Raw genomic sequence first — 23,659 nt, forward strand, 5'->3', positions numbered from 1 at the left:
TATTACATCACTGCTGTTTTTCTCTTTAACCTATTCATTTTAACATTTTATCACAAGGGAAACAAACACAGAGGTCAAGATGACCTAAGAATGGGAAGAGAGGGCATAAATTCCATTGGTTTCCAATTATCGCTGGGGTTTTTTTTGACAGCTGGTAATAACAACCACATGAAGTTATATACATGGTCCCTTTCCCCAACAATAACCCTGTATTTTCTATAACATAAATTTTATTTTATAGTATAATCTTTATTCTATTGTACACATTATTATTTCCACAGGAAGGAGAGTTCTGGGAAAACTGTTCATGGACATATACAGTTGAGTTGGGATTTGAACCCAAGTCTTCTGACTAAATCCAATATGCTTTCTGATAAACAATGCTAACTTTTTTAGAGATCCGATTACTCCTAAGCTTGCATCTGCCTCAATTGCTGAACAAAATTGGCCTTTGCTTCCCTGAGCTTGGGGAGAGACTGGCCCCCCTCCCTCCAGCCCTTTCCTCATCCATCAAATTCACTGCCACCTCCATTCAGCAGCCAAGTCCCTGGATAAATTCCTCATCCTGTCTGTCTATCTGCAGAGACCTGGGGCAAAGCTCTGGCTTCAGCCAAGCTTGCTTGTAGTAGCTTCTGTTTGGCAGCCAAAGGCTGCTAAAAAAATGTTTTTATCAACCCATGCCTGGGCACTGTATGTGTTGTCTCCTCCCTCCCTTCACATCACACACAGCTCATAGCCCACGCAGCTTAGAGTCTGACTTGACAAAACCCAGAAGACTAAAACTTTAGGATTGTAGAGAAGTGTTTCCAGGACCCAAAGTATTATATAGAGTTGGTTGTTCAACCAACCCAGGCTCCAGTTCTGCTTTTAAGATTAGGACATGTCTGCCAGGTAAAAAGATTTAAAACTAAAAGGAACTGTCTAGCCCAGTTTCTTCATTGCACAGTTGAACAGTGACCTGGGCAAGTGAAGGGACTTTTCTGAAGTCACAGGGGTAGTAAATACCATAGTAGGGATTTGAAACCACGTCTGATTCTTCTCTTTCTCCTTCATTGCTTTGTCATCCTTTGCCTCCCCTCCCTGTTTGATCTCAACTGTTTCAATAGGTAATGATTATATATATATCCAAATCTATTTTTTGATCCCTAATCTCTCAGCAAATCCTATTCCTGAGTCTCCAACTGACTATAGGGTATCCCCATATGAGTACCCTACACCTGGACAGCTAGGTGATGCAGTGGACAGACCAGGTGTAGGGTACTCATACCTGAGCTCTAAACTGACCCCAGACACTTGACACTAGCTGTGTGTCCTTGGGCAAGTCTCTTAAACCTGATTGCCTCTCATCCAGGGCCATCTTCAGTCATCCTGATTCATATCTGGCCACTGGATCCAGATGTCTCTGGAGGAGAAAGTAAGGCAGGTGACTTGACACAGTCCCCCTCACTCAAATCCAATTCATGTGCTTGTCATAGCATCACTTCCCTGGAGCTGTGGTCTTTTTGAGAATAAAGGACAAATATTACAAATGTCTTATTAGTGCCTAAACTCAACATGTCTGGTCAAGAACTCTATATCTTCCTGCTTCTTACTGAAGGTGAATCAAGTCATAAAGCACTTATCAAGTAAACACAGGCCCTTCACCCCACCTGTAGACCCTTTTTAACTCACCCAGTCTAGGGCTCCTAAGTTTAGGTTTTCTAGCCTATCTGATTAGAGTCAACCTCCTTAGCCCATCCTTTGTACAGCTGCAAAAATAATTTCCCTAGGGAACAGATCTAGTTATATCACTCCTAATTAGAACCTCTAACAGTTCCCAATTCAATTCAATTCAATTCAACAAACATTCAGTAAACCTGCCAGGTCCAAGACAGTACATGAGGCATGGGGTTGTATCTCCATTAAAAAAAAAAAAATCCCTGCTTTCAAAGAGACTTTAAAATTGAGGAGATATAGCATGTACATTAGTAAGCAAATATGAAATAATTGTAAAAGGGAAGAAGTAACAACTGGGCTGGGTGGAGGGGAGAGCAGGAAAGATCTCACAGAACTAGCATTGAGAAATTGGGAGGGACAAACAAGTTCAATTCATCTTTACAAAGGTGCAGAGGGGGGAAATGGAATGTCCACATCAGCCAACAGCACAGTTGGATTGAATTTAATTCCTCTTTTATTTTTTTTGCTTCCATTCTACTCTCACTCCCTTCCTATGACTGAACTCACCAGAGCAGGGTGAGCATTACTTATGACATACAGCTGGACAGCCTGGGAGTAAGAAGACTGTAGGGAAGTATATGGGCTGCTATGTAGATAAAGGGACTAATGGGTTTTAGAAGGCAATGTGATTTTGTTTTTAGACATATGGAAACACTTCCCATGGACAGAGATTCTGGATTGTTCTCTCGTCTTTTCCAGATATTCGCACAATCTGCTAGTTTCTCCTCATCCTATCTTGTATTTATTAGATATATAATATGTAGAATACAATGTACACATGCATGTACAAAGGCAAGAATAAAACAGTCCTTGTTTCACAAATGTGTGTGTATGTATGTATACATATATATGTGTGTGTATCTTTATACATTCATAAATACATGTCTCCCCCTATATAGATAATGTAAGTTCTTTGAGGGAAGGGGGTACTTTTGTACCCTCAAAGAGAGTACTATGATGGTTACATTAAAATATAGAGAATCCTATAGGCACTTAATAAATACATGTTGATTGATTAATTGGTAAATTTATGTACCTAAGTTCTCTTGTCCTCTAGGTATCTATATACATTTCTTATCCTTTTGCTATATCTGAACTCCTTGAGGGTAGGGACCTGTGATTTGCCCTAAGCTTTAAGCAGTGGACTCTGCAGAATTTCTTGGTGAATTGGACACTGTGGGGTGTGGGTGGTATGGCAGGGTGGGGGATCCTAGTTGGGCAGAGGCAGAAAAAAAGGCAGTAAGGGTCAAGGGGGAAATCCACATCCTGAGGGATTAGGTGGTCTGGGTCCAGTAAGCTTACTCAGTGATTGATTCCTTGTGAGCCCTTCCCTGACCACTGTAGTGGTCATTAATTAACATTCTTTGTTATTTGTGCCTCTGTGACTTTACCTGTGTTGACTATCCATGCTGGTGCCGAGTCCCTGCCTACAATCTTGCACTAAACAAACACAGACTTGGTGGGTCATAGGTCACAGGTACGGGTTGAGAAAAGGACAGCTTCCTAAATCTCCACCCCTCTTTCTTTTCCACCGGAGCACAAAGGTCTATCAGGTGCCTCCCCTCCCCCAGCCTCCTAATTATAATCCATCATTGTTATCAAGTTTGATGTTTGCAAAGCACTTTATTGCCATTGTTGTAAGTTTTTCCTTCTATTTGCAAAGCACTTTACAAGGCTGGTTATGAGTTGCACCCCCACCCCCACCCTAACTGGGGGTAACGTTAACTCAACTCCAGGGCTGGATGGACTACCTCCATAAAACAGGCTGGGCAAATTCCCTTGATAGCAAGTTCTAGGCAGACACTTCAGGGAAGATGGGTCACAGCTGCTTATTCCTTTCTGCCCTAGAAGAGTGAACTCATAGGTCACTAGGGAAACTCAGTGCACTCTGGAAAAAATGAACTTTCATGTCTCTTATGAGGTAGCCAGGTCACAGAAAGGTAAGTTAAGTCAGACCAGCTTGGGACAGAGGGCTCATAGTCCTCCTCTAAGTGGACTCTGGTTTGTAGGAGCCTTCAACACCAGCTTTCTAACCTGTAGATTGCATAAAAAAATTCAGGATAGCCACATCTTATTTAATGAAAATTACAATGGGGGGAGGAAGGGAAAAGAAGTAGACTGGGTACAAATAAATCATAAAAGTTTTTGACTGGACTGGAAGTAGACTACTCTGAGGTATGGGACCCACTAGGGCTTCAGCCTGAAGACTGCAAATCTAATTTAGTCATTATCTGGCCACCCATTGTGCAGATACACTCTGCTGGACTCCCCCTCCCTCTACTCCTCCCTTTCCCCTAGGGGCAGTAAATTTGCATTATTAAATCTGTTCCTTTCTGATCCTAATTCCCAGTCCCTCCTTCATCCCAGCACCTCTCCCCACCCCTAATTTCTGTTATTGCTACTAAACAGTCCTCTCTCCCTAGCCTATGTCTGTCAGGGACCTAGCTTTGACCTTACTCTGTCCTTGCCTCATCCACAAACACACCAAAACAGAAACATAAAAGAAAAATTCTGGTTTTTAATCCCTTTTTTTTGATAAGCAAGTATTTTTTTAAATTCCAAATATATTCCATAGGTACTAGGAATAGAAATATAAAAAGCAAAACAGTCCCTATTTTTGAGAAGATTGTATTTCACTAGACTCTATTAGAATATCACCTTTTTTTGTGTCATGAGATTTTTTCTGCTAAGTGGTAAAGACTATGAGCTGACTCCTCAGAATGTTTTCAAATTTAAAGAAATGTTAAATTTCAGTTAAAGACATCCTGAAATCCATGCACAGAGCCTGTGGGCATCTGGGAACCCAAAGGTCAAGAACCCTTTTATTAAATGGAATAAACTATATTCACAAAGAAGCGAATAAAAGGTACAAAATACAAAGAAGATGTAATCTTTGAGAGGAACAGGATAATAACCACTAGGATAATCAGAAAATCTCAGTTCTCAGATTCAAGACTCATTTCAGTGATAGGCTTAGCATACTCTTTCCTGTATTCTGTGGCCTGGTTTCCCAAAGACAGTCCCCTGGGGGTAAATATTTTTCCTCATACTTCACTTTTTCTTCCTCAGTGCCTTGCACTTACTTGAGGCTAATTTGTTTTTCTTATTGAAGAGAAAGTAGTCCTCAAACTATTTATAAACAAGAAAACCATAACTTTCCTATAGACTTTAGGAACGTAACTATAGAGTTGGAATGGACCTGAGAGGCTTCTAATCCAACTCTATCATTTTATAGAAGAGGAAATTGAGGCTCATAATGATGAAATGATTGGTCTAATGTCCTTTGAGTTGTGTTAAAGGTCAATTTTGAGTCCAGGTTCACTTTCTCTTGCCCAAGAGGTTCCAAGTCTTCTTAAAATGAAGTGAGTTCTGAAGGGTTAGTTGAAGGTGATTATTTGAAAGAAAGTTATTTCTTTGGGTATGTTGTTTAGAATCAAAGGATTCTAATTATTTATGAAGAATTTATGCCATGTTAATCCAGTTTAGTTTATTGTGATGTGAGAAAGTTATTTCCAGCTCATAGATCTCCAGGAAGGAGAAAGCTGAAAAATATGAAGAGAAGGGAATAAAGCAGCTGGTCACTGAAATGTTTGCCTGGGACTCATTCCTACCTGGCTGGATCCCAATTCTGCTACCCTGGACAAGTCACTTTTCCTTTGGGTCTTTGCTTCCCCCCTATAAAATTAAACATTTGAATAAATTGCCTCTAAACTCCTAGTTCTGAGATTCCATGACTCTGTATTTCTAAGTTTTGTGACTGTCTTAAAAAGAAGGTTCTGTTCTGGAGAGTAAGCCCACCTTATTCATTTGTGTGATAGTGGAGCCCTCCTGTGGCCAATGTTACTACTGACTAACTTTCAATGAGTGACTTGAATGTAAAGTCCCAGTCAGAATTTAGACCTTATTAGATCATTTGCTTGTTTTACGGGAAGGAAAAGGAAACAGAGAGAGAAAGTTAAAAAATTTCAAGGTCTCCCAAGAAATGAGAAGTAGAGACTATATTTGATAACATTTTCTAAAAGATCTATTCTTTCAACCACACCAGCTTATCTTACAAGGAAGGAACCAATCACTCAATCCACAAGCATTTGGGGGTAGCTAGGTGGTGCGATAGAGTACTGGCCCTGGAGTTAAGAGGACCTGAGTTCAAATTTAGAATTAGCTAGCTGTGTGACCTTGGAAAAACCACTTAACTCTGATTGCTCATGCTACACCCTCCCCCCCCCCCCCCCAATTCTTGTCCTGGGAAGCTGCTTCCAAGGGTAAGAAGCTTGGTTATAGAAATGCTGACTTTTGGTGAGTTGCTTCATCTCTTGAAAGGTAGCTGACCTTGGTTGAAAAGTTCGAAGTGTAATACAGGTGCAAAAATAGCCAGCCTTGTGACTATGATGTGCACAAACAACATAAGCAAACAACCACTCACACCTGCCCGGTATTTACCAGGTTGGGACACTGACTGATTTGGTTTGCAGGTGCAAATGATTGATTCACTACCCAGAGTTAGGATCCAAGCATTTTCTTTTGGATGAGCCAAACTTTCCAAACTGTGGCCCTGATGCAAATGGATGAGAGGATCAAAATACAGTCTTTAAAAGAACTGGGATTTTTTTCTTTGCTAACATTTAAAGGAACAAAAGCAGCTTCAGGGGGGCAGAGCTAAGAAAAGGAAACCAATGGGTAATAGTTGGAAGGAAACAAATCTCAGCTTTACATAAAGTAGTTCTCAATTATTAGAGCAGGCTATCAATAAAATACTTACACTACAGAATATCTTTATGTTTTTGAGTTTTGGTGGCTGCTAAATTGTGAATAAATAAAATGAGTTAAATGGAAAAGAAAAAAAAAGATTTTCAGAGCTTGAGTGCCTGGCCAAAAACAGTATGTAGTGACTTAAACTCTTAATTATCAATGAATTTTTTTTAGTTTTTTTTTTTTTTTTGGCAAGGCAATGGGGTTAAGTGGCTTGCCCAAGGCCACACAGCTAGGTAATTATTAAGTGTCTGAGGCTGGATTTGAACTCACTCAGGTACTACTGACTCCAGGGCCGGTGCTCTGTTCACTGTGCCACCTAGCTGCCCCCATGAATTTTTAAAAGATGGTAAACTCCTCCTCCCTGAGGGTGCTTAAGCAGTGCCTGGTGACCACTTATTAGGAATATTGTAAAAAAAAAAACTTAAAAAATAGATTATTAATTTAATGTCATTTTGACACCTCCCCTTCAATAAATCTCTTCCTTGTAAAAAAAAACTGTTTAAGCTAAACAAATCAACACATTGACTATGTCTGAAAAATATGTGGCTCAATCCTCACTTGTACTCTGCCAGCTCTCCTCAGAAAGGAGGCGTGCTTCTTTATCAAGCCATCAAAAGTAACTTCATTGATCTGAATTATGTACATTTTTATCTTGCTTCTGTCACTCTAATGAGTTTCAATTTCAAGTTTCTTTTGAGTTTTTCATATTTGTAATATTTTACAGAACAACAATATTACTTATACATTGTATAATTTATCTAGCTAGTCCTAAATAAGAGTATACACTTCCCCATATTTTGCTACTACAAATAGTGTCACTATGTATTTTTAATATATATGTATATTTTTTCCCTAGGGCTTTATGACTGGGTTTGTGTGTGTACGTGTGCTGTGTAATATGTGTTTAGTGATTTTTATTGTAACACTTGTGAGTATATTGTGTGTACTTGCGATACTTGAGAGTAGAGCTATCATCAGTTTGATCATACAAGAAGTTTTTCAAATAGGAAAATGTTAAGTATGGGGGTGTAATACATCAGTTTTCCACCAGGTGATGCTATACTCAAGCCACCTGCCAAGTGGCATTTCAGTCTGGGTAAGGGCTTGATGTAGCCTCTCACATACACTGAAGTTGCGCAGCTCTGGGCAGCTGGACAGGTTAAAAACCACAGTGACTGGGGCCATGAATTTACATTAAGAGATGGAAAAAGTTCAAAACATAAAACATCAATGAGGATTGTTTTTTGTTTGTTTTACTTTAAAGAAAATATATGGCTATATTTCTACTCCACACTTGAACTTTACTTTGAATTTCTTTCTTTATTCATAGGACATGTTCAATCAGCATCTGGTGGCTACAGAGTTTGTTAAACATAGCCAAACTGAGAGGGAAAATGATTAGGCACACTCCAGATGAAACCCTTTCCCCTCCCATCTCCAGTATGTTTGATGTGCCTGGGGAAAGATTCAAATGGAATCCACATCCATAGATCCCAGAGGGGAAATAAAGAGGATACCTATGTAATTATGTTCATGGTCCCAGCTCTGGACTTCAGACTTTAAATCTGTAGTCTGGGCATTGTTATTATTGTTGTCTAAGAGGATAAAATACTGACTTAGTATCATTATGTTGTCCCTTCTTTCATGTAGGATCATTGTAAGGATTAATGACATCATGTTTAAAGTGATTTAAATTCTTGGAAAGGAATTGTATTGGCATTATACTTATTCTCTAAGACCAGGTAGGGAGGAAAACTAACTATTTTCTTTCCACTTATTTCCCAATAGATATGTTTGATGACTTCTCTGAAGGTCGAGAATGTGTCAACTGTGGGGCCATGTCTACCCCTCTCTGGAGGCGAGATGGGACAGGTCACTATTTGTGCAATGCCTGTGGACTCTACCACAAAATGAACGGCATCAATCGCCCTCTTATCAAGCCACAACGTCGTCTGGTAAGCAACCCCTCCCTCCTGAAGTTCCCGATCATGCTTCCCTAAGTCTAGTGCTCTTCCAAGCAACCATTGGTCCCCATGCTTCCTTTTTCCAGGGGTTTATTTTTCTAGGTTTCACCTTTTGTGGGTTTCATCTGTGAAGTCTTTTCAAAATCATTATCTAGAACTTCTGTGTTTCTTAGGAGTTTCCTTAGGTCAGCTTATTATTTATGAAGAATTTGTGCTATGTTAAACCAGTTTATTTTATTGTTGATGGGAGATGCCAAAAGGAAGGAGAAATAGTCTTTAAAAATTTTTTTTTGCTTTTTTTTTCTTTAGGTTTTTGCTAGGCAATGGGGTTAAGTGGCTTGCCCAAGGCCACATAGCTAGGTAATTATTAAGTGTCTGAGACCGGAATTGAACCCAGGTACTCCTGACTCCAGGGCCGGTGCTTTATCTACTTGCACCACCTAGCTGCCCCTAGTCTTTTAAAATTTGGCTTTGATCAACATCAATATATTTTTAACCTAACATTTTCAGTGTGGAGTCTTTTTTAAAAAAAAAAAATAAATGAATTTATTTATGTTTCCAGCTACATGTAAAGATAGTTTTCAAACATCATCTTTTTTTGCAAGATTTTTGAGTTCTACATTTTTCTCCCTCCTCCTCCCCTAGACAGAGAGTGTGTGTGTGTGTGTGTGTGTGTGTGTGTGTGTGTAACTGTGCTTAACATATTTCCATATTAATCATATTGTGGAAGAAGCGGAACAAAAAAGTTTAAAAAAAACCATGAGAGAATAAAACATAAAACAAATTTGAAAAAATTGAAAATAGTGCTTTATTCTGCCTAGTTGCTTCTCTGGATGTGGATAGTATTTTCCAGTGGAGTATTTTTCTGACATGGAATGAACTTGACCTTTGGATCTTAAAGACTAGGTCAGGGGTCAATGAAGTAAACTACAGGCCAGCTGCCTGCTTTTGTACAGCTAGGCAAGTTAAGAATTGTCTTTACATTTTTTTTTAAACAGTTTTATAGTATTTTAAGTTGCAAAACTCTTCTTAATTCACAGATCATATAAGATCAAGTAATGGGTGGGATTTGGTTGACTCCCTACTTTGCTGACCCCAGGGCTAGGTCATTGAAGCATAAGTTCTGGAAAGCAAGATTTAAGCATGTATCTTGTCTAAGGACCAGACTTCCAATGGTGAACACTTTTAGCCACAGAAACTCAGAAAAACGATATGCTAATATATGAGAGTATTGCAATCTGTGTCAGGGTTAGATAGAACAATTCTGATGACTTTCTAGATCTTGAAGAATGGATTCATCCTAAATAAAAACTAGAACAGGAACAGTGACTAAGGATATTTTTAATTAAAAAAATTTTTTTTGCCTCATATTTTTTATGTTGTAGTCCTTACTCCACCATAGATTAACTGTTTTTGTTTTCACCTAAAGGCTTAATTTACTTCCTTCTTTTTTTTTTACTTAAAAATAACATTGTTGGGGGCAGCTAAGTCAAGTAGTGGATAGAGCATCGGCCCTGGATTCAGAGGGACCTGAGTTCAAATCCAGCCTGAGATACTTAATAATTGCCTAGCTGTGTGATCTTGGACAAGTCACTTAACCCCATTGCCTTAAATAAAAAAAAATTTAAAATAACATTGTTGCCTTTTGTTTTTATATTATAGTTATTTTTAGATTATACTTTACATATACTTCCTATTCCTCAACAAATAAAGAAAAATAGTTAATTAACATGGTGATTGATGTGTTAGTGTAAATAATATTATTCACCTGTAGACCAAAAAAAAAGAGAGATCACAAAATCACTTTGAAGGGAGAAGCAAGTGCTTTATATATTGCCGACTATTGGAGGAAAGGTAGCAGAAATCCAAACAGAAAAGGACAATAGTTTAAGTTAGAAAAAAATGCAAAGACCTCAAAAAGCAAAGCAGACTCAATTCTAGTTTCTAGCCCAGGTTGAAACTAGAAACAGAATAACCTGGACAGGAATTCCAAATCAAATGATATTGTGCAGTTCTATCATCCTGAACCAGCAGATCTTCCTAGTTGATTAATAGAGACTAAGTCCATCAAGCAATCTACTATTGCTTGGACCTACCATGTCAAAAATTTGTAGAATTCAGACTTCAATGATCAGACTTTGTTTTGGAGGTCCTGAATAAGATTACTTCTGGAGGACTGAAAATTAGAATCACAAAGTAATGCATCAAGAAAACAGAAGTGGGAGCAGCCCAGCCTTTGCTTCTAGAAGTGAAAAGGGCTTGGCCCTAACATTTATATATTTTTTTATTTTTAAATGTTATTTTATTTTGTTATTTTCCAATTACATGCAAAGATAGTTTTCAACATTCATCTTTTTGTATGCCTTTGAATGCCACATATTTCTATCACCCTCCCTATGGCAGCAAGTAATCTGATATGGATTGTACATGTACAATTATGTTTAACATATTTCCACATTAGTCATGTGAAAGTTGATTCATGAAAGAAGAATCAGAACTAAAGGGGGGAAACATGAGAAAGAAAAAACCAAAAAGAACTTTTAAAAAGTTAACATGGTATGTTTGTTCTGCATTTAGACTCTGTATTTTTTTTCTGGATATGGATTATATTTTCCATCACACTTCATTTAGTATCAGTTCATGCAAGCCTTTCCAGGCTATTCTGAAGTTCATCCACTTATGATTTTTTTTTACAGAACAATAGTATTTCATTGCCATAATTTGTTTTGTCATTTTTCCAATCCATGGTCAAAAGACAAGAAGAATTATATTATAAAATTAAAGGACTAAAACAAAAGAAGAAAATGCAAAGTATCTGAGAGCAAAAAACAATTTACCTGGAAAACATATTAGAAAAAAGAAATTAGAGGGGCAGCTAGGTGGCGCAGTGGATAGAGCACCGGCCCTGGAGTCAGGAGTACATGAGTTCAAATCCGTCCTTAGACACTTAATAATTACCTAGCTGTGTGGCCTTGGGCAAGCCACTTAACCCCATTTGCCTTGCAAAAACCTAAAAAAAATTAAAAATTAAAAAAAATTAGATTCCTTTGACTATCTAAAAACTATGACCAAAAAAGAACTTGGACATCAAATTTTAAGAAATCATAAAGAAAATTTCCAGGTCTCTGAAAACTAGAGGGGAAAAGGGCAAAGTAGAAATAAAAAGGTTCCACTTAGAAACATTCTAAAAGAAATCTCAAATGAAAACTCCCAGAAACATATTGTTTCTTCTAATGTACAGAGGAAAATTACATTTCAGGCGATTACCTTCTCTTAGAAATTATTATATCACCCTGAATAAAATATGGTCCCACAGAGACAGGATGTGTAAACCCCCAGAGACAGTCACTGTCATAGATAAGGGGGCATAGAGTCAGAGCTATAATACTAGTCTTGGAAGTCACATCTCCCTCAAAGCATAAGGGGGGTGAGGAGGAGGGATATGAATGGAATTCTCTACCCTCAGGCACAATACTGAAAAAAACAAAATATCAAAAATATTGTCAGGCTGATTTAAAGATGCCATCAGGTTGCTGGCAAAGCCACTTCTTTCATCTAGTGTCCCTTACTGCCTCTCAGACATTGTGTTAGTTGTACCAAATAGTTTTGACTGTCAGCATGTTTATGACCTTCTGTAGGAAACAGCTGCAACAGCAGTCATTTTTACAAAAGTAACTAGCTTGAAAATCTACCATTCTGAATTGCTATTTAAATTATATTTTTGAAGTAAACACTATCAAAGTGACATGAAAACATGATAGAATTATATTACAAAGTATTCTATTTGTCAAAATTTTATAACATAGCATTTTTGATTTGTTTTTGCAAAAATGTATATGATTTAGAATGCTGAATTTATTAACTTTGAATTTCAAAGTTCTCATTTTTAAGAATATCATAAAATAGCAAATAACTCTTCACACCTTATAAGCATTTCTCATAATGCTTAATTAGGTTATGCAAAAATTTGCCATGTGACTGAAGCAGTGATTGCTACTGCCTGATATGTCAAACTATTTAACTGTAACATAGTTGAATTTTATTGTACTAATTAACTATAAATGTAGGGGTTTTTTTACATGCACATCTATGAATCATTTGTTTTCATTTTCTAATTGATTTAAAATATAAATCCTAGAGTCTTAGCTCTGTTTATATTCCTCTGGTCTCACTGCCAAGAGACTTAAGCACAACTAAGGAAAATTGTACTGGAGCTGTTATTTGTAAAAATGTAAAAGGTACTCCAGAAATACATTTTGTTTAATATTTCAAAGAAATTACTTGTTAATTGCTTAGCAGCATTTTGGCAGCTAGGCTTTCCCTTTAATTGTGCTTAATATGTTAGAACTTCTATAAAGTTTCCTATAGGGAAAAAAAAAAGAGTGTGTGTGTGTGTGTGTGTGTGTGTGTGTGTGTGTATATTATGGATATAAATCAGGTAAATGTTTTCCAAACTATTTAAAAATCAATTTTTTTATTTAAAATATTGTTTCATTTGTGTATATCTGTAAAAGAAACTCAGAGCCAATAAAAATTATGTTTAATTTTTGTAACAGGAGTTGTTTTACAATTGAAATGCTGTTTTAGTTAAGCAAAATATAGTGACTACCCTGAGAGTCAGATGTTATATTTCACTCTTCCTTGGGGTTCTCCCATATCCCTAGGTGGGTTAGGAGTATCTAGTCTCTGCTGCTGGCTCCATCCCCCACTGATTTATATTTATTATTTATATTATTATATTATATTTATAAATAATATAATATAATAAAATATAATTATTTATATTTGTCCAATTTTGGGGGTCACATGTACCCCAATTCCACTTACAGAAAAATATAAACATCTCCTTCCAAATATCTGGTGGGCATAATGCTCTACATAATCTCAAGTCTCTGGAAAACAGAAAGCAATTAGGTTCTCAGTTGAACTCAGTTCAGTATGGGTCAATATCATAGTCCAAGTCCCCTTGGATTTGAGCACTAACAACCGCACATCCTCCAAACCCCCTTTATACATTCTTCAAGTCATGCTCACTCTCCTATTTGGTCTGTTTTCATTGATGCTCCTTGGTAACACTAAAGTTATATCTTCTTGCTTTTATGAATGAAAGATGTTCCTGAGGCTTCCCAAGTCTCACTTTTATTTGGAAGGTACCCTAGATAAATACTAGGAGATTTTGGCTTTATTACTCAGTGAAATAGTTTGGTGACTATAGAATGATAGATTAAGATCTAGAATTTAGAGATCATATAATCCAAGTCATTCATTTTAGAGATGAGGAATAGGGGTTTAAGGTCATAATAATAATTAACAGGACCAAGGTCCTTTGACTGAACATCCAGAAGTCTTTTCACATACCATATATCCTCAAGACATTATATTCTTCCTTAGAAATACTCCTCACTCATTTGACATGGTTCTACATGAAACTGTTTCATTGTTTTGTTTTTTAATGGTTTTGGTATTTGGTACTTAATGGTTGTTTTTTGGCTCCAAATCAGAAAATTGGCTATTTCAGTTACTCTCCCATTGGTCTGCTTGAGAAGATTCACTTTAGGGAAAATTTCTTTTTCTGGTGAAATACAAAATGAGCCTTTTGCATCTGTCTTTTTAGTCTGCCTCCCGTCGGGTGGGGCTCTCCTGTGCAAATTGCCAGACCACAACTACCACGCTATGGCGCCGCAATGCAGAAGGGGAGCCTGTCTGTAATGCCTGTGGCCTTTATATGAAGCTGCATGGGGTAAGTTAAGACTGAGTCTCTGAATCTTGATAATGTAGTAATTGTTCATCTCTATTAGCTACATTTCACATCCTTTTAATTGTCATTTTTATCTTGTCACTGAATGTGTCATCTTCTGATATCCTGTCTAGTCTTCTTTCTACTATATTTTAATTCTTTTTCTTATTTTTCACCTAATCTTATACAGTAGAATGAGCCCTCTTTAATAATAGGGGTTATATTATATTTCATCTTTGTGAAAAACAACTTCTCAATCTTTTTTTTATTGTTGCAAGGCTGTGGGGTTAAGTGACTTGCTCAAGGTCACACAACTAATTGTAATTAAGTAATCTATAATTAAATGTTTGAGGTAATTAAGTGTCTGGGGCTACATTTGAATTCAGGTCCTTCTGACTCCAGGTCTGGTGCTCTATCCACTGCACCACCTAGCTGCCCCACATCTCAATCTTGCTAGTATTGTAGGAAATGAAATTACCTTCTCAATGTTATTTTTTAAAAAATAACTTTGTATTGATGGTTTTTTACATCACCATAATTTCCCCCAGTAATCTTTCTTCTCCTTCTCAGAGAGTCATCCCATATAATAAATTTTTTGGAAGAAAAAAAGAAAAAATATATTGATCAAGATTTAGAAAAAGTCTGAAAATAAGAGCAATATGCAATACTTGGTTAACTCCAACTTGTGCAAACAGTGGAGTAAAGGTGTCTTCTCATATATCTTCTCAAAAGATTTTTTTGACATCCCATTTTCTATCTTGTGTGTGTATATGTGTATATGTCTGCATATGTATATGTGTGTGTGTGGCTACTCTTTCTGTTTACATAATTGTAGTCATTGTCTTTATTGTTTTCTTGACTTTCTTTACTTCACGCTTCATCAGTTCATATAAATCTTTCCTTGGTTTTCTGTATTCATCATACATATAATTTCTTAATTGTTTTAATAATCTTTTTTAGTTCCATAAGGTCAGCTACCCAAACTAAGAGATCAAGAGAAAATTGAAATGTAGATGAATGACAATTTTAATATTAAAATGGAAAAAGGAAACCTCAGTACTTCCCTAGGGATAACATTATCAAGTTTGAGAAGTTTGCTGTCTTTTAAAAAAAGAAAGTCGTTGATGAACAAGTTCTATAATTTCTTTATAAGGCTAATTTCTATCCAAAGGCCTTCTTGCCAGAATTTCTAAAGTCCACTCACATTACTCAAACACCCTATGCTTTAGTTGTTCAAGATGATTACTGACATCTCTCTACCCTTTGGGATCAATTAGAAAATAGATTACATATGGAAATTTGTGTTTGCTTACATTATTATTTTGTACTCTGTAGGTCCCAAGGCCTCTTGCAATGAGGAAAGAAGGGATTCAAACAAGAAAACGGAAACCCAAGAACCTTAACAAAGCTAAGACAACATCAGGTGGGCCTCTAATGTTAACAATAGGGTTTGTAATTAAGCAAACAAATCAGTGAACTTTGGGCTGTGAAAATGGTTTTTCTTCATGCTTACTAACTCAGCAGAATGTTATGTAGCTTATTTGTAATCATAATGGTACTGATAACGTCAGTGCTTTCTTTTGTGTATGAAAATATGTTTTATGTAAAATGCTTTGAGATCTAACAGAGTTTCCCTACTTCATTCTGTGGTCTTATTAATAGTAATTATGATGAAGGGGATGACAGGTCCTTTAAGAGAGCTGCAAATACCTTTACTTAGCCTTGCAAATCCATCAACTCAACTTGGTTTTTCCCTGGATATGATCAGACTTAGGGAAACTAAGTCATATTAAATGAGATCAGAAGTTGGTAAGTAAGTATATAGATTTACTATGGAAGTAATAGTTTTCTGATTTGCTCCTTATGCTAGACACTCCTTTCTCAGTACTGATATACATAGGAGGTATTCATTCCAGTAAATATTGATGGTTTTTAAGATTGCCATTAAAGAAACAAAATAGTTTACTTTCATCAACTTTTTATCTAAGCCATATGAATTGCTCTTCTCCATTAGGGAGAAAACATTTATGAACTGCTTCTTCCTGTGCCCCAAAGACAGAATTTTGAAGTTTATAATGGGATAGTTATGCTAATAGCTCACATTATAGCATTTTCAAGTGTGGATTTGCCCTACATAAATTAGTTCACAACAGACCTGTGAAAAAAATCTCCATTTTACTATATTTTACTTCATTTTTACTACATGCTCCAATAAATGTGGCCTTATGTGTAGAGAACTGGTCTTAGAGCCAAGAATACCAGTATTCAAGTCCTGTCTCTGATATATTGTGCCCTTAGGAAACCCCCCTAAAATTAAAAATTTGATAGAAAATATTGATCTCCTTTGGCATGCTTACCACGAATTCTATTCTCCAATGGAATCAAAAGTCTAATTAAAAACAACAACAACAAACCAAAGCTCATTTTATAAATAAGATCACAAAGGTCCAGCTTAAGGGACTTGTCATAACTAGTGAGTACTAAAAGTAAGAATCAAACTCAGGTCTTCTGACAATGGGAACAGCAATACTTCCATTATATCATATTATCTCTTGTCATGAGTTTGAAACATGTTGGCAAAATTTTACTTTCCAGGTACAACCCTTCCGATTTCTGTTTTACTTATTCCTGGCCATAATCCATCCCATCCTTCCCTCCCATGGTCATTACACTCTTTCTTTTTGTAACCAGCAATTCCATTGCCTCCTGACCTTCTGAAGAGATCTATCTCTCTGCCTGAGAGTCACTGCTATGTGTGCCTTGTTTCCAGGTCCCACGGGCAGTGAGAGTCTCACTCCCACCACTAGCACTGCCAGCAGCTCTAGTAATACCACTAGCACTGAGGAGATGCGTCCCATCAAAACAGAGCCAGGGTTGTCCTCCCATTATGGACATACCAGTCCCATGTCTCAGGTAAGTATAGTAAGTAGAATGGGAAGAGGATCCCTGGTGGGCAAATAACCCCAAGATTAAACATAACTTTGATGAAATATGAGCTAATGAGGAATGCAATTTAACCAGAAAACTTTGACCTTGAACTGGAGATGAAGCAAATCCTCAGTGAACAATGGGATTGCCCTAAAGTAAATGTCCTAAATGTTAGGGCTTCTTATTTTATAGTATAAGATTGCTACATTGAGACTATAGGGAAATTTCCTACCTGGGTTCATCATCAAATTTATTATCATTTTAAGGAGGTAGCATGGTGTAGTAGAAAAGAGTACTGAATTTGAAGTCAGATGACCTGGGATCAAATCTTAATCTGCTACTTATTAGAATGTGATCATAGACCTATCTTCTAACCTGTCTGAGCCTGAAATTTCTCTTCCAAAAAATAAGGAGGTTGAGTTAGGATGGGGATCTCCAAGGTCCAGTACAGTGGTAAATCTCAAGTTCCATTAAGGCAGGGAGGTGAACCTTCAAAAGGTGAATTAGGTCCTTCCACATTTTGATCTTCAATAATTTTTCAATCATGTCTAACTTACTGTGATCTCATTTGGCAAAAATACTGTAATGTAATATAATTTCCTTCTCCAGCTCATTTTATAGATATAGAACTAAGGCAAATAGGATTAAGTGACTTTCCCAGGGTCACACAGCTAATGAATATCTGAGGTCAAACTGGATAATAGATTTTCAATATTGAAGTCTATGACCATAAGGAGTTTTCACTTTCATTATCTCATTTTACCCTCATAACAAGCCTTTGAGGGAGATAGGATGAGTGTTACTGTGTCCAAATCACAGATGAGGAAGTTGATGATAAGAGACTGTGGTGTCATTGATTATAGTTATTGAAAAAGTAAACCAGGTCATGAATTGTCTCCAGAATCCCAAATCCCATATATAACATACTACTTTGATAAAGAATATCAAAATGGTACCATGATGATGAGTCTTCCTGACTCGAGATCCAATACTCTATCCACTGTGCCTTCCAGCTGGCCCCTTCCCCTAACAGAATTGCCTTTACCACTTCTTCAGAAGTGTCCTGTCCCTATTGTGAGATCTGGATTGCCCTATTCTGCTAGAGTCCCTGATAGACACTGTGAACTGATTTCCTGTTTTGTCTTGGGGTTAGAGCAGATGATGGAAAATCCACATTCCTTGGGAAATCCACTTGCTTGCCCTTCTATTTGGATTATATGAGAGAGGGTTCTATATTGCAAGAATACCTTTGTATTCTTGGGCTCAGTGGAGCTTTGGTTCCTCAGAGAGTAGCCTTGAGAATCTTACATAAGAATTGATAGGAAGATTCCTCACTGATAAGTGCATACATACTAGAGGTTTAGTTGTCTTTCATTGTGGTCAGATCACATGATGATAAAGGTTTTTATACATACATATATATATATATATATATATATATATATATTTTATATAGTAAGTACTACATATATATATATATATATATATATATATATATATATGTAGTACTTACTATATAAAAGTATAGCTATTTACATATCCAGGAATTGTGCTAAGCACTTTACAATAGTTCATGTAATCCTTACAACAACCCTGGTAGATAAAACAGATAAAAAGGTGAAGTGACTTGCCCAGAGTCACATAGCTAGAAAACATCTGAGGTCACATTTGAACTCAATGTACTTCCTAACTCTAGCACTCAATCCATTGCATCACTTAACTGCCAGTAAACATCACTATGTCTCTGATAGCTGCATTTATTCCTTCTAAGAAGTCAAAATTTTCCCTTCATTGCACAATGTCTATCCCATCATGGTACCATTTTGATATTCTTTATCAAAGTATGTTGTATATGGGATTCTGGATTCTAGAGACTGTTCAAGACCTGGTTTAGTTATTCAGTAACTATAATCTGTGACACCAGTCTCCTATCATCAGCTTCCCCATCTGTGATTTGGACACGACACTTGTCCTACATGCTTCAATGCTGAAGATCTATTTTCCAGGCACTTTATATTTCTGACTTCTTAAAGACCCATAGATTTTAGTGCTAGAAGGAGACTTTTAAAGGCTATATAGTCTAAACCCCAACATTTAATAGATGAGAAAACTGAGACCCAAAGAGAAATGTTTTGTCCAAGGACCCACAAGTATTGAATGTATATCTGGGATTTTAACCCAATTTATCTAATTGCAAATTCAGCCCATTGCCTACTGGAATAGTAGGGGCAGGAAAAGCAAGAAACACTGTACTAAGCTACCTCCATTCAATGGACCAAGTTAGGAGAGGGGCTAATGAGTTTGCCTATCATTTTGCTTTTCCCTTTCCTCATACCATTTCATTAATCCATTTTCCAGAAGCTTGGATCTGCCAGAGCATTTTAAGATAGGATAAATGCCTTAGATTTAAGAGCTCCCAAAGGGAAATATTTTAAGCCTCAAGACATTAATTAAGGTCTCCATGACATGAGCCCTGTCATTAAGATTCCACTTCTGAACTCTCCCATTCCGAATACTTTGCAGCCTTCTGTGATGAACTCCCTTTCACTTCATCCTTTCACTTTTTATTTCTAGTCATTCTCAGTCAGCTCAATGTCTGGCCATGGGGCCTCCATCCATCCAGTTCTCTCAGCTCTGAAGATCTCGCCTCAGGGTTACCCATCTCCAGTCAGCCAGTCCCCACAGGCTGGCACGAAGCAGGACTCCTGGAATAACCTCGTCTTAGCTGAAAGTCATGGGGACATCATCACTGCATAATCTCACCTCTTTCTCTACTTCAAACTCCTCACATGGATTCTGGGATTTGGGAAGCCAGGAAAAAGGGAGATTTGGGATTTTCTGTAGCCAGAATTCCTAATTCTTCCCTTTGATGAGTTTTGATGAGACTGACTCCAAAAGAATGACTTGGAAGAAACTTAAAGTCACTTGGGTAGGAAAACTGGAAAGATTCTGGATCATCAAGTACAGAGAACCACCCTCCAAAAACCAAATGGGGAAAGCTTCTTCATTGTAGTCAGAGACCATTTTGTCAGATGTGACTTCCTCCCACAAGATTTCCTGATGAGGACATCTTTTCCTTTTACCATTTCACTCCCATGACCTAAGACTTGAGGCTTTGCCTGGAATACAAAGCCTTGTCAGAGAAGAAGGTCTGATTGGGCACTGCCCCCTCAGCTAAGTGACTTGGGGATGGCAAGGTTTGGAGGTGGGAGGATCTTTCCAGCAACCAGCAATTCTTATTCCCATACTCTCTGAATCTTCACTGATGATGCAACTCATGATACATAATATAACATGCATCTTCCTTGCCTCCTCTCACAGGCTTTTTCAAAGGTTGTGGACCAAGTTATATGTATAAGATGAGATATTAACTGGCTTAAATGTTTGACTTTGATTTTTTTTCTAAATGGAAATCTACCTGATAGGTAAAAGCCTCAAGAGAGTTGAAAAAAATATCCCATAAAGTACTGAATGTAATCCCTTGGAAAGTCTCCACTGTGAACCTCTCTGGAATTGGTCTTTTCCTTCCCTGCCTTACCCCATTATTGCTGGCCTAGAATACTGATCAAAGAGGGCCCCAGGGTCCTATAGAGACTTTTCACCATGATCTTTTTTTCTTTCTCATAAACAGTACTGTAACTGTCTATGACACCTACCCCAACCCAAAATCTTCCAGTAGCAAAGAGCATCTTTAAAAAAAGGTTCAATTTAAATCTCCCATTTTGTTCCCTTCCATGAAGGATGGATGCCCATACCCTCCCTGACCCTACAGACCTGTTAACATTGTCTTAAGGTGAGGTTGCTGTAAAATCAGTATTTAACTAATAAATTTATATCTGCTAACCTTTCTATTTTTTCCCCCCTCTTAGAGGGCTTTATTTTGTAACGTTTGCTGTTGCCATTTGGTAGGGAAATTCCAAGTACAGACCCTTTCCTTATAGCATTAGACCCTACACTGCTTCTTCCTTTACAGCTCTTTGACAGCAAGCCAAGGACTGAGAGTCCAGAGGATGGCTGGTGTGACCATGTGACTATCCCTTCCCCTCAGGTGATTTCAATTTGTCCTCTGTAAAGTTGGTAGAAGTGGACTAGACTTGACAGAGGGAAAAGGTTTTTGCCCCAGGGTGCCAATATTCAGGGGACATACTTCCTCTCTGTGCACCTCTTCATTCTGCCATACTTCTAGAGGTTAGTCCCTCCTCTCTCCCAAGGTCCATCTTCTTCTTTCACAGAACCAGGGTGGATTGCCTTCTGGGCACAACCTAATTCAGGAAACAAGTCTTAGGAAACAAGTCCTACTTACACATGAGAAACTAGATGATCTCTAAAATCTTCAAACCTAAAATGTCTTGACTTTTTTATTTTGATACTTAATTCTCTTAGGGTTACACCTTGGAATAATTCAAAGTATAAATGTGGGCAACATTTTTCTTTTAAAAATATGGAACACTTCATGAATTTCATTCTTGAGCAGAGATCATATTAATCTTCTCTTTAACATTTCAATTTTAGTACATGCTGTAGAAGCCAGCAAATAGACACTTTTTAAAAGACATGACAGAAAAGAGGAATAGGGAGAGGGGAATTTTGACACCATCAGTTTTAACACATTTCAACTTAACCTGATTTCTTTTATCTGGTCCCAAAGTGAGCAGTGTTATAGGCCCCAGAACAGGCAGTAGAAGCAACAGCCACAAAAGCTATGGTGAGAATCAAAATGTGGCTCCAATTGAATAGGGGTCCTGGCATAATCTGCTTAGGCAGATTTTCTTATTATTAGGCATAACACTTCCATCTTGCTGCCAGTTTTGTACTAGTGGTTAATAGATATCTTCTTAAGAATAGTTTAGAAGATCAAGGGTTGAGAGATCCCTTGCCTTCTGATGAAACAAACTGCCTACCCAAACTCTGCAAAGAAGAAGGGCAGATGCTAAGCAGAGACTGCTATGGAAACAAAGGGAGTTCCCAGTGAATAGGGGAGGACTTGGCTAATGGGTCATGTGGGATGGTACAAGATGATTTTCTTGACCTTGGTACTTGGACACACTGCATGCAAGAAAATAATGTTCACTTAGCTATCTAAGATCCTGACCTAAGATGAGGATCAGTAACTATGCTTAAAGTGTCATCTTTTATACTATGGTCCTTAGATTTTTGGTGCTGTTCCTGCTCATCATCACCTCTTTACATCAGGAAATGAATTGTGAACAGCAAAATTTTGACATGACTCAGAATATGAACCAAATCATTTAGATCTGGAATTCTGTGTTTGCAAAATTTTCCACTGAAGTTTGAGATCTGTGGTCTCTGTTCTCCATATTCTATCACTTCTTTAAAGGGCTGTTGCTTATTATCTTTTTTGGTTTCTGTTTTCCCTCTTTCCTCCTCCAGTATTGCCTTTTTATCTCCTCAAAGTCAAGATTGTACGGAACAGTTGTGATACCATTTAAATGTTAGAAGATTCTCTGGATGATTTTTTTAGGACCTTGACACCAAGGAGTAATATGTGAAAGAAGCAATATCTACCCCATACAGGCTAAGCTAGTTTTCCCCTAATAAGTAAAACTATCCTGGTGTCTTAATTGATCTAAGGAGCTAAAGTTCAAACCATTGGCATTACTTCTTGGTGATCAAAATATAAAAGCCAGTGCAGAGGGCATCAGACATTTGTCCTTCAGCTCACTTCTGATAAATATATAATTCTAGGAATAAAATTCTAGATAATTCCCAAAAGAATAATGCTAATTAAGGTAATTTGACATCTAAACTGATGATGGACATTAGATAAAACTGAGAATAACGCAATAAAAGGAATTCCATATATGACCTGCAGTGAGAGTATTTTGAACTAAAATTTTCTTTAGGTACAGAGGGGAAAGAACTAAGCAGGAGAAATATCACGATTATTAATCAGAGTAAGCAAAAATTCAGGGGGTAGAGTGGAGGGTGGTGGGTGGTGGAGAGTTGCCATGATTTGGGACTGATCAAGAAGAAAACTGAGTGAAATATATGTCATTTGTTGTGTCAACTATTGCAGTTAACTAATGTAATATCTTTATAATATTCTTGATCTTGGATAATATTTTATATATGGGATAAGCTAAGAGTGGAAAACTTTGATTTTATAAACTAAAAAGGATTAGAGTATACTATGGGGGCAACTAGGTGGCATAGTGGATAGAGCACCAGCTCTGGAGTCAGGAGGAGCTGAGTTCAAATTCAGTCCCATACTCTTAATAATTGCCTAACTGTGTAGCTTTGGACAAGTCACTTAATCCCATTGCCTTGCAAAAGTCAATATATATATATATATATATATACATATGGCTTATATACTGCTGCCACCAAGACTTTATGATTTAAATATATATCATAGATAGCATCAAGACAACAAAAGCTTTGATTTAATTAACAAATGAAGTAAAGAAATGTTATTTTGACTGTCTACTAAAGGTCAAAAATAGGGGAGGAAAAAGAAATTACTAAATTTAAAAAAAGCAAATAATATCAATATTTTAACTTTATGAAATCTCTGGTGGGCCCAAGGACCTGGAGCATTTGA

At 37.2% G+C, this 23,659-nt stretch overlaps 1 protein-coding gene and 1 pseudogene across 2 annotated transcripts in view; one reads left to right on the forward strand and one right to left on the reverse strand.

The window, feature by feature from the left end:
* Positions 1 to 23,025, forward strand: part of GATA4 (GATA binding protein 4) — a 104,439-nt gene extending 81,414 nt beyond the window's left edge. For both annotated transcript variants that reach the window (XM_074209511.1, XM_074209510.1), the window contains exons 3-7: positions 8,257 to 8,423; positions 14,047 to 14,172; positions 15,505 to 15,592; positions 16,940 to 17,082; positions 19,672 to 23,025. In XM_074209511.1, coding sequence (XP_074065612.1) covers positions 8,257 to 8,423; positions 14,047 to 14,172; positions 15,505 to 15,592; positions 16,940 to 17,082; positions 19,672 to 19,854 — 707 coding nt within the window. In that variant the 3' untranslated portion in view covers positions 19,855 to 23,025. The remainder of the gene's footprint in view (positions 1 to 8,256; positions 8,424 to 14,046; positions 14,173 to 15,504; positions 15,593 to 16,939; positions 17,083 to 19,671) is intronic.
* On the reverse strand, positions 21,533 to 21,629 carry LOC141510567 (U6 spliceosomal RNA; annotated as a pseudogene).
* Positions 23,026 to 23,659: the final 634 nt, after the last annotated feature.

The sequence above is a fragment of the Macrotis lagotis genome, chromosome 1 (assembly GCF_037893015.1).
Source record: "Macrotis lagotis isolate mMagLag1 chromosome 1, bilby.v1.9.chrom.fasta, whole genome shotgun sequence".
Lineage (NCBI taxonomy): Eukaryota > Metazoa > Chordata > Mammalia > Peramelemorphia > Peramelidae > Macrotis > Macrotis lagotis.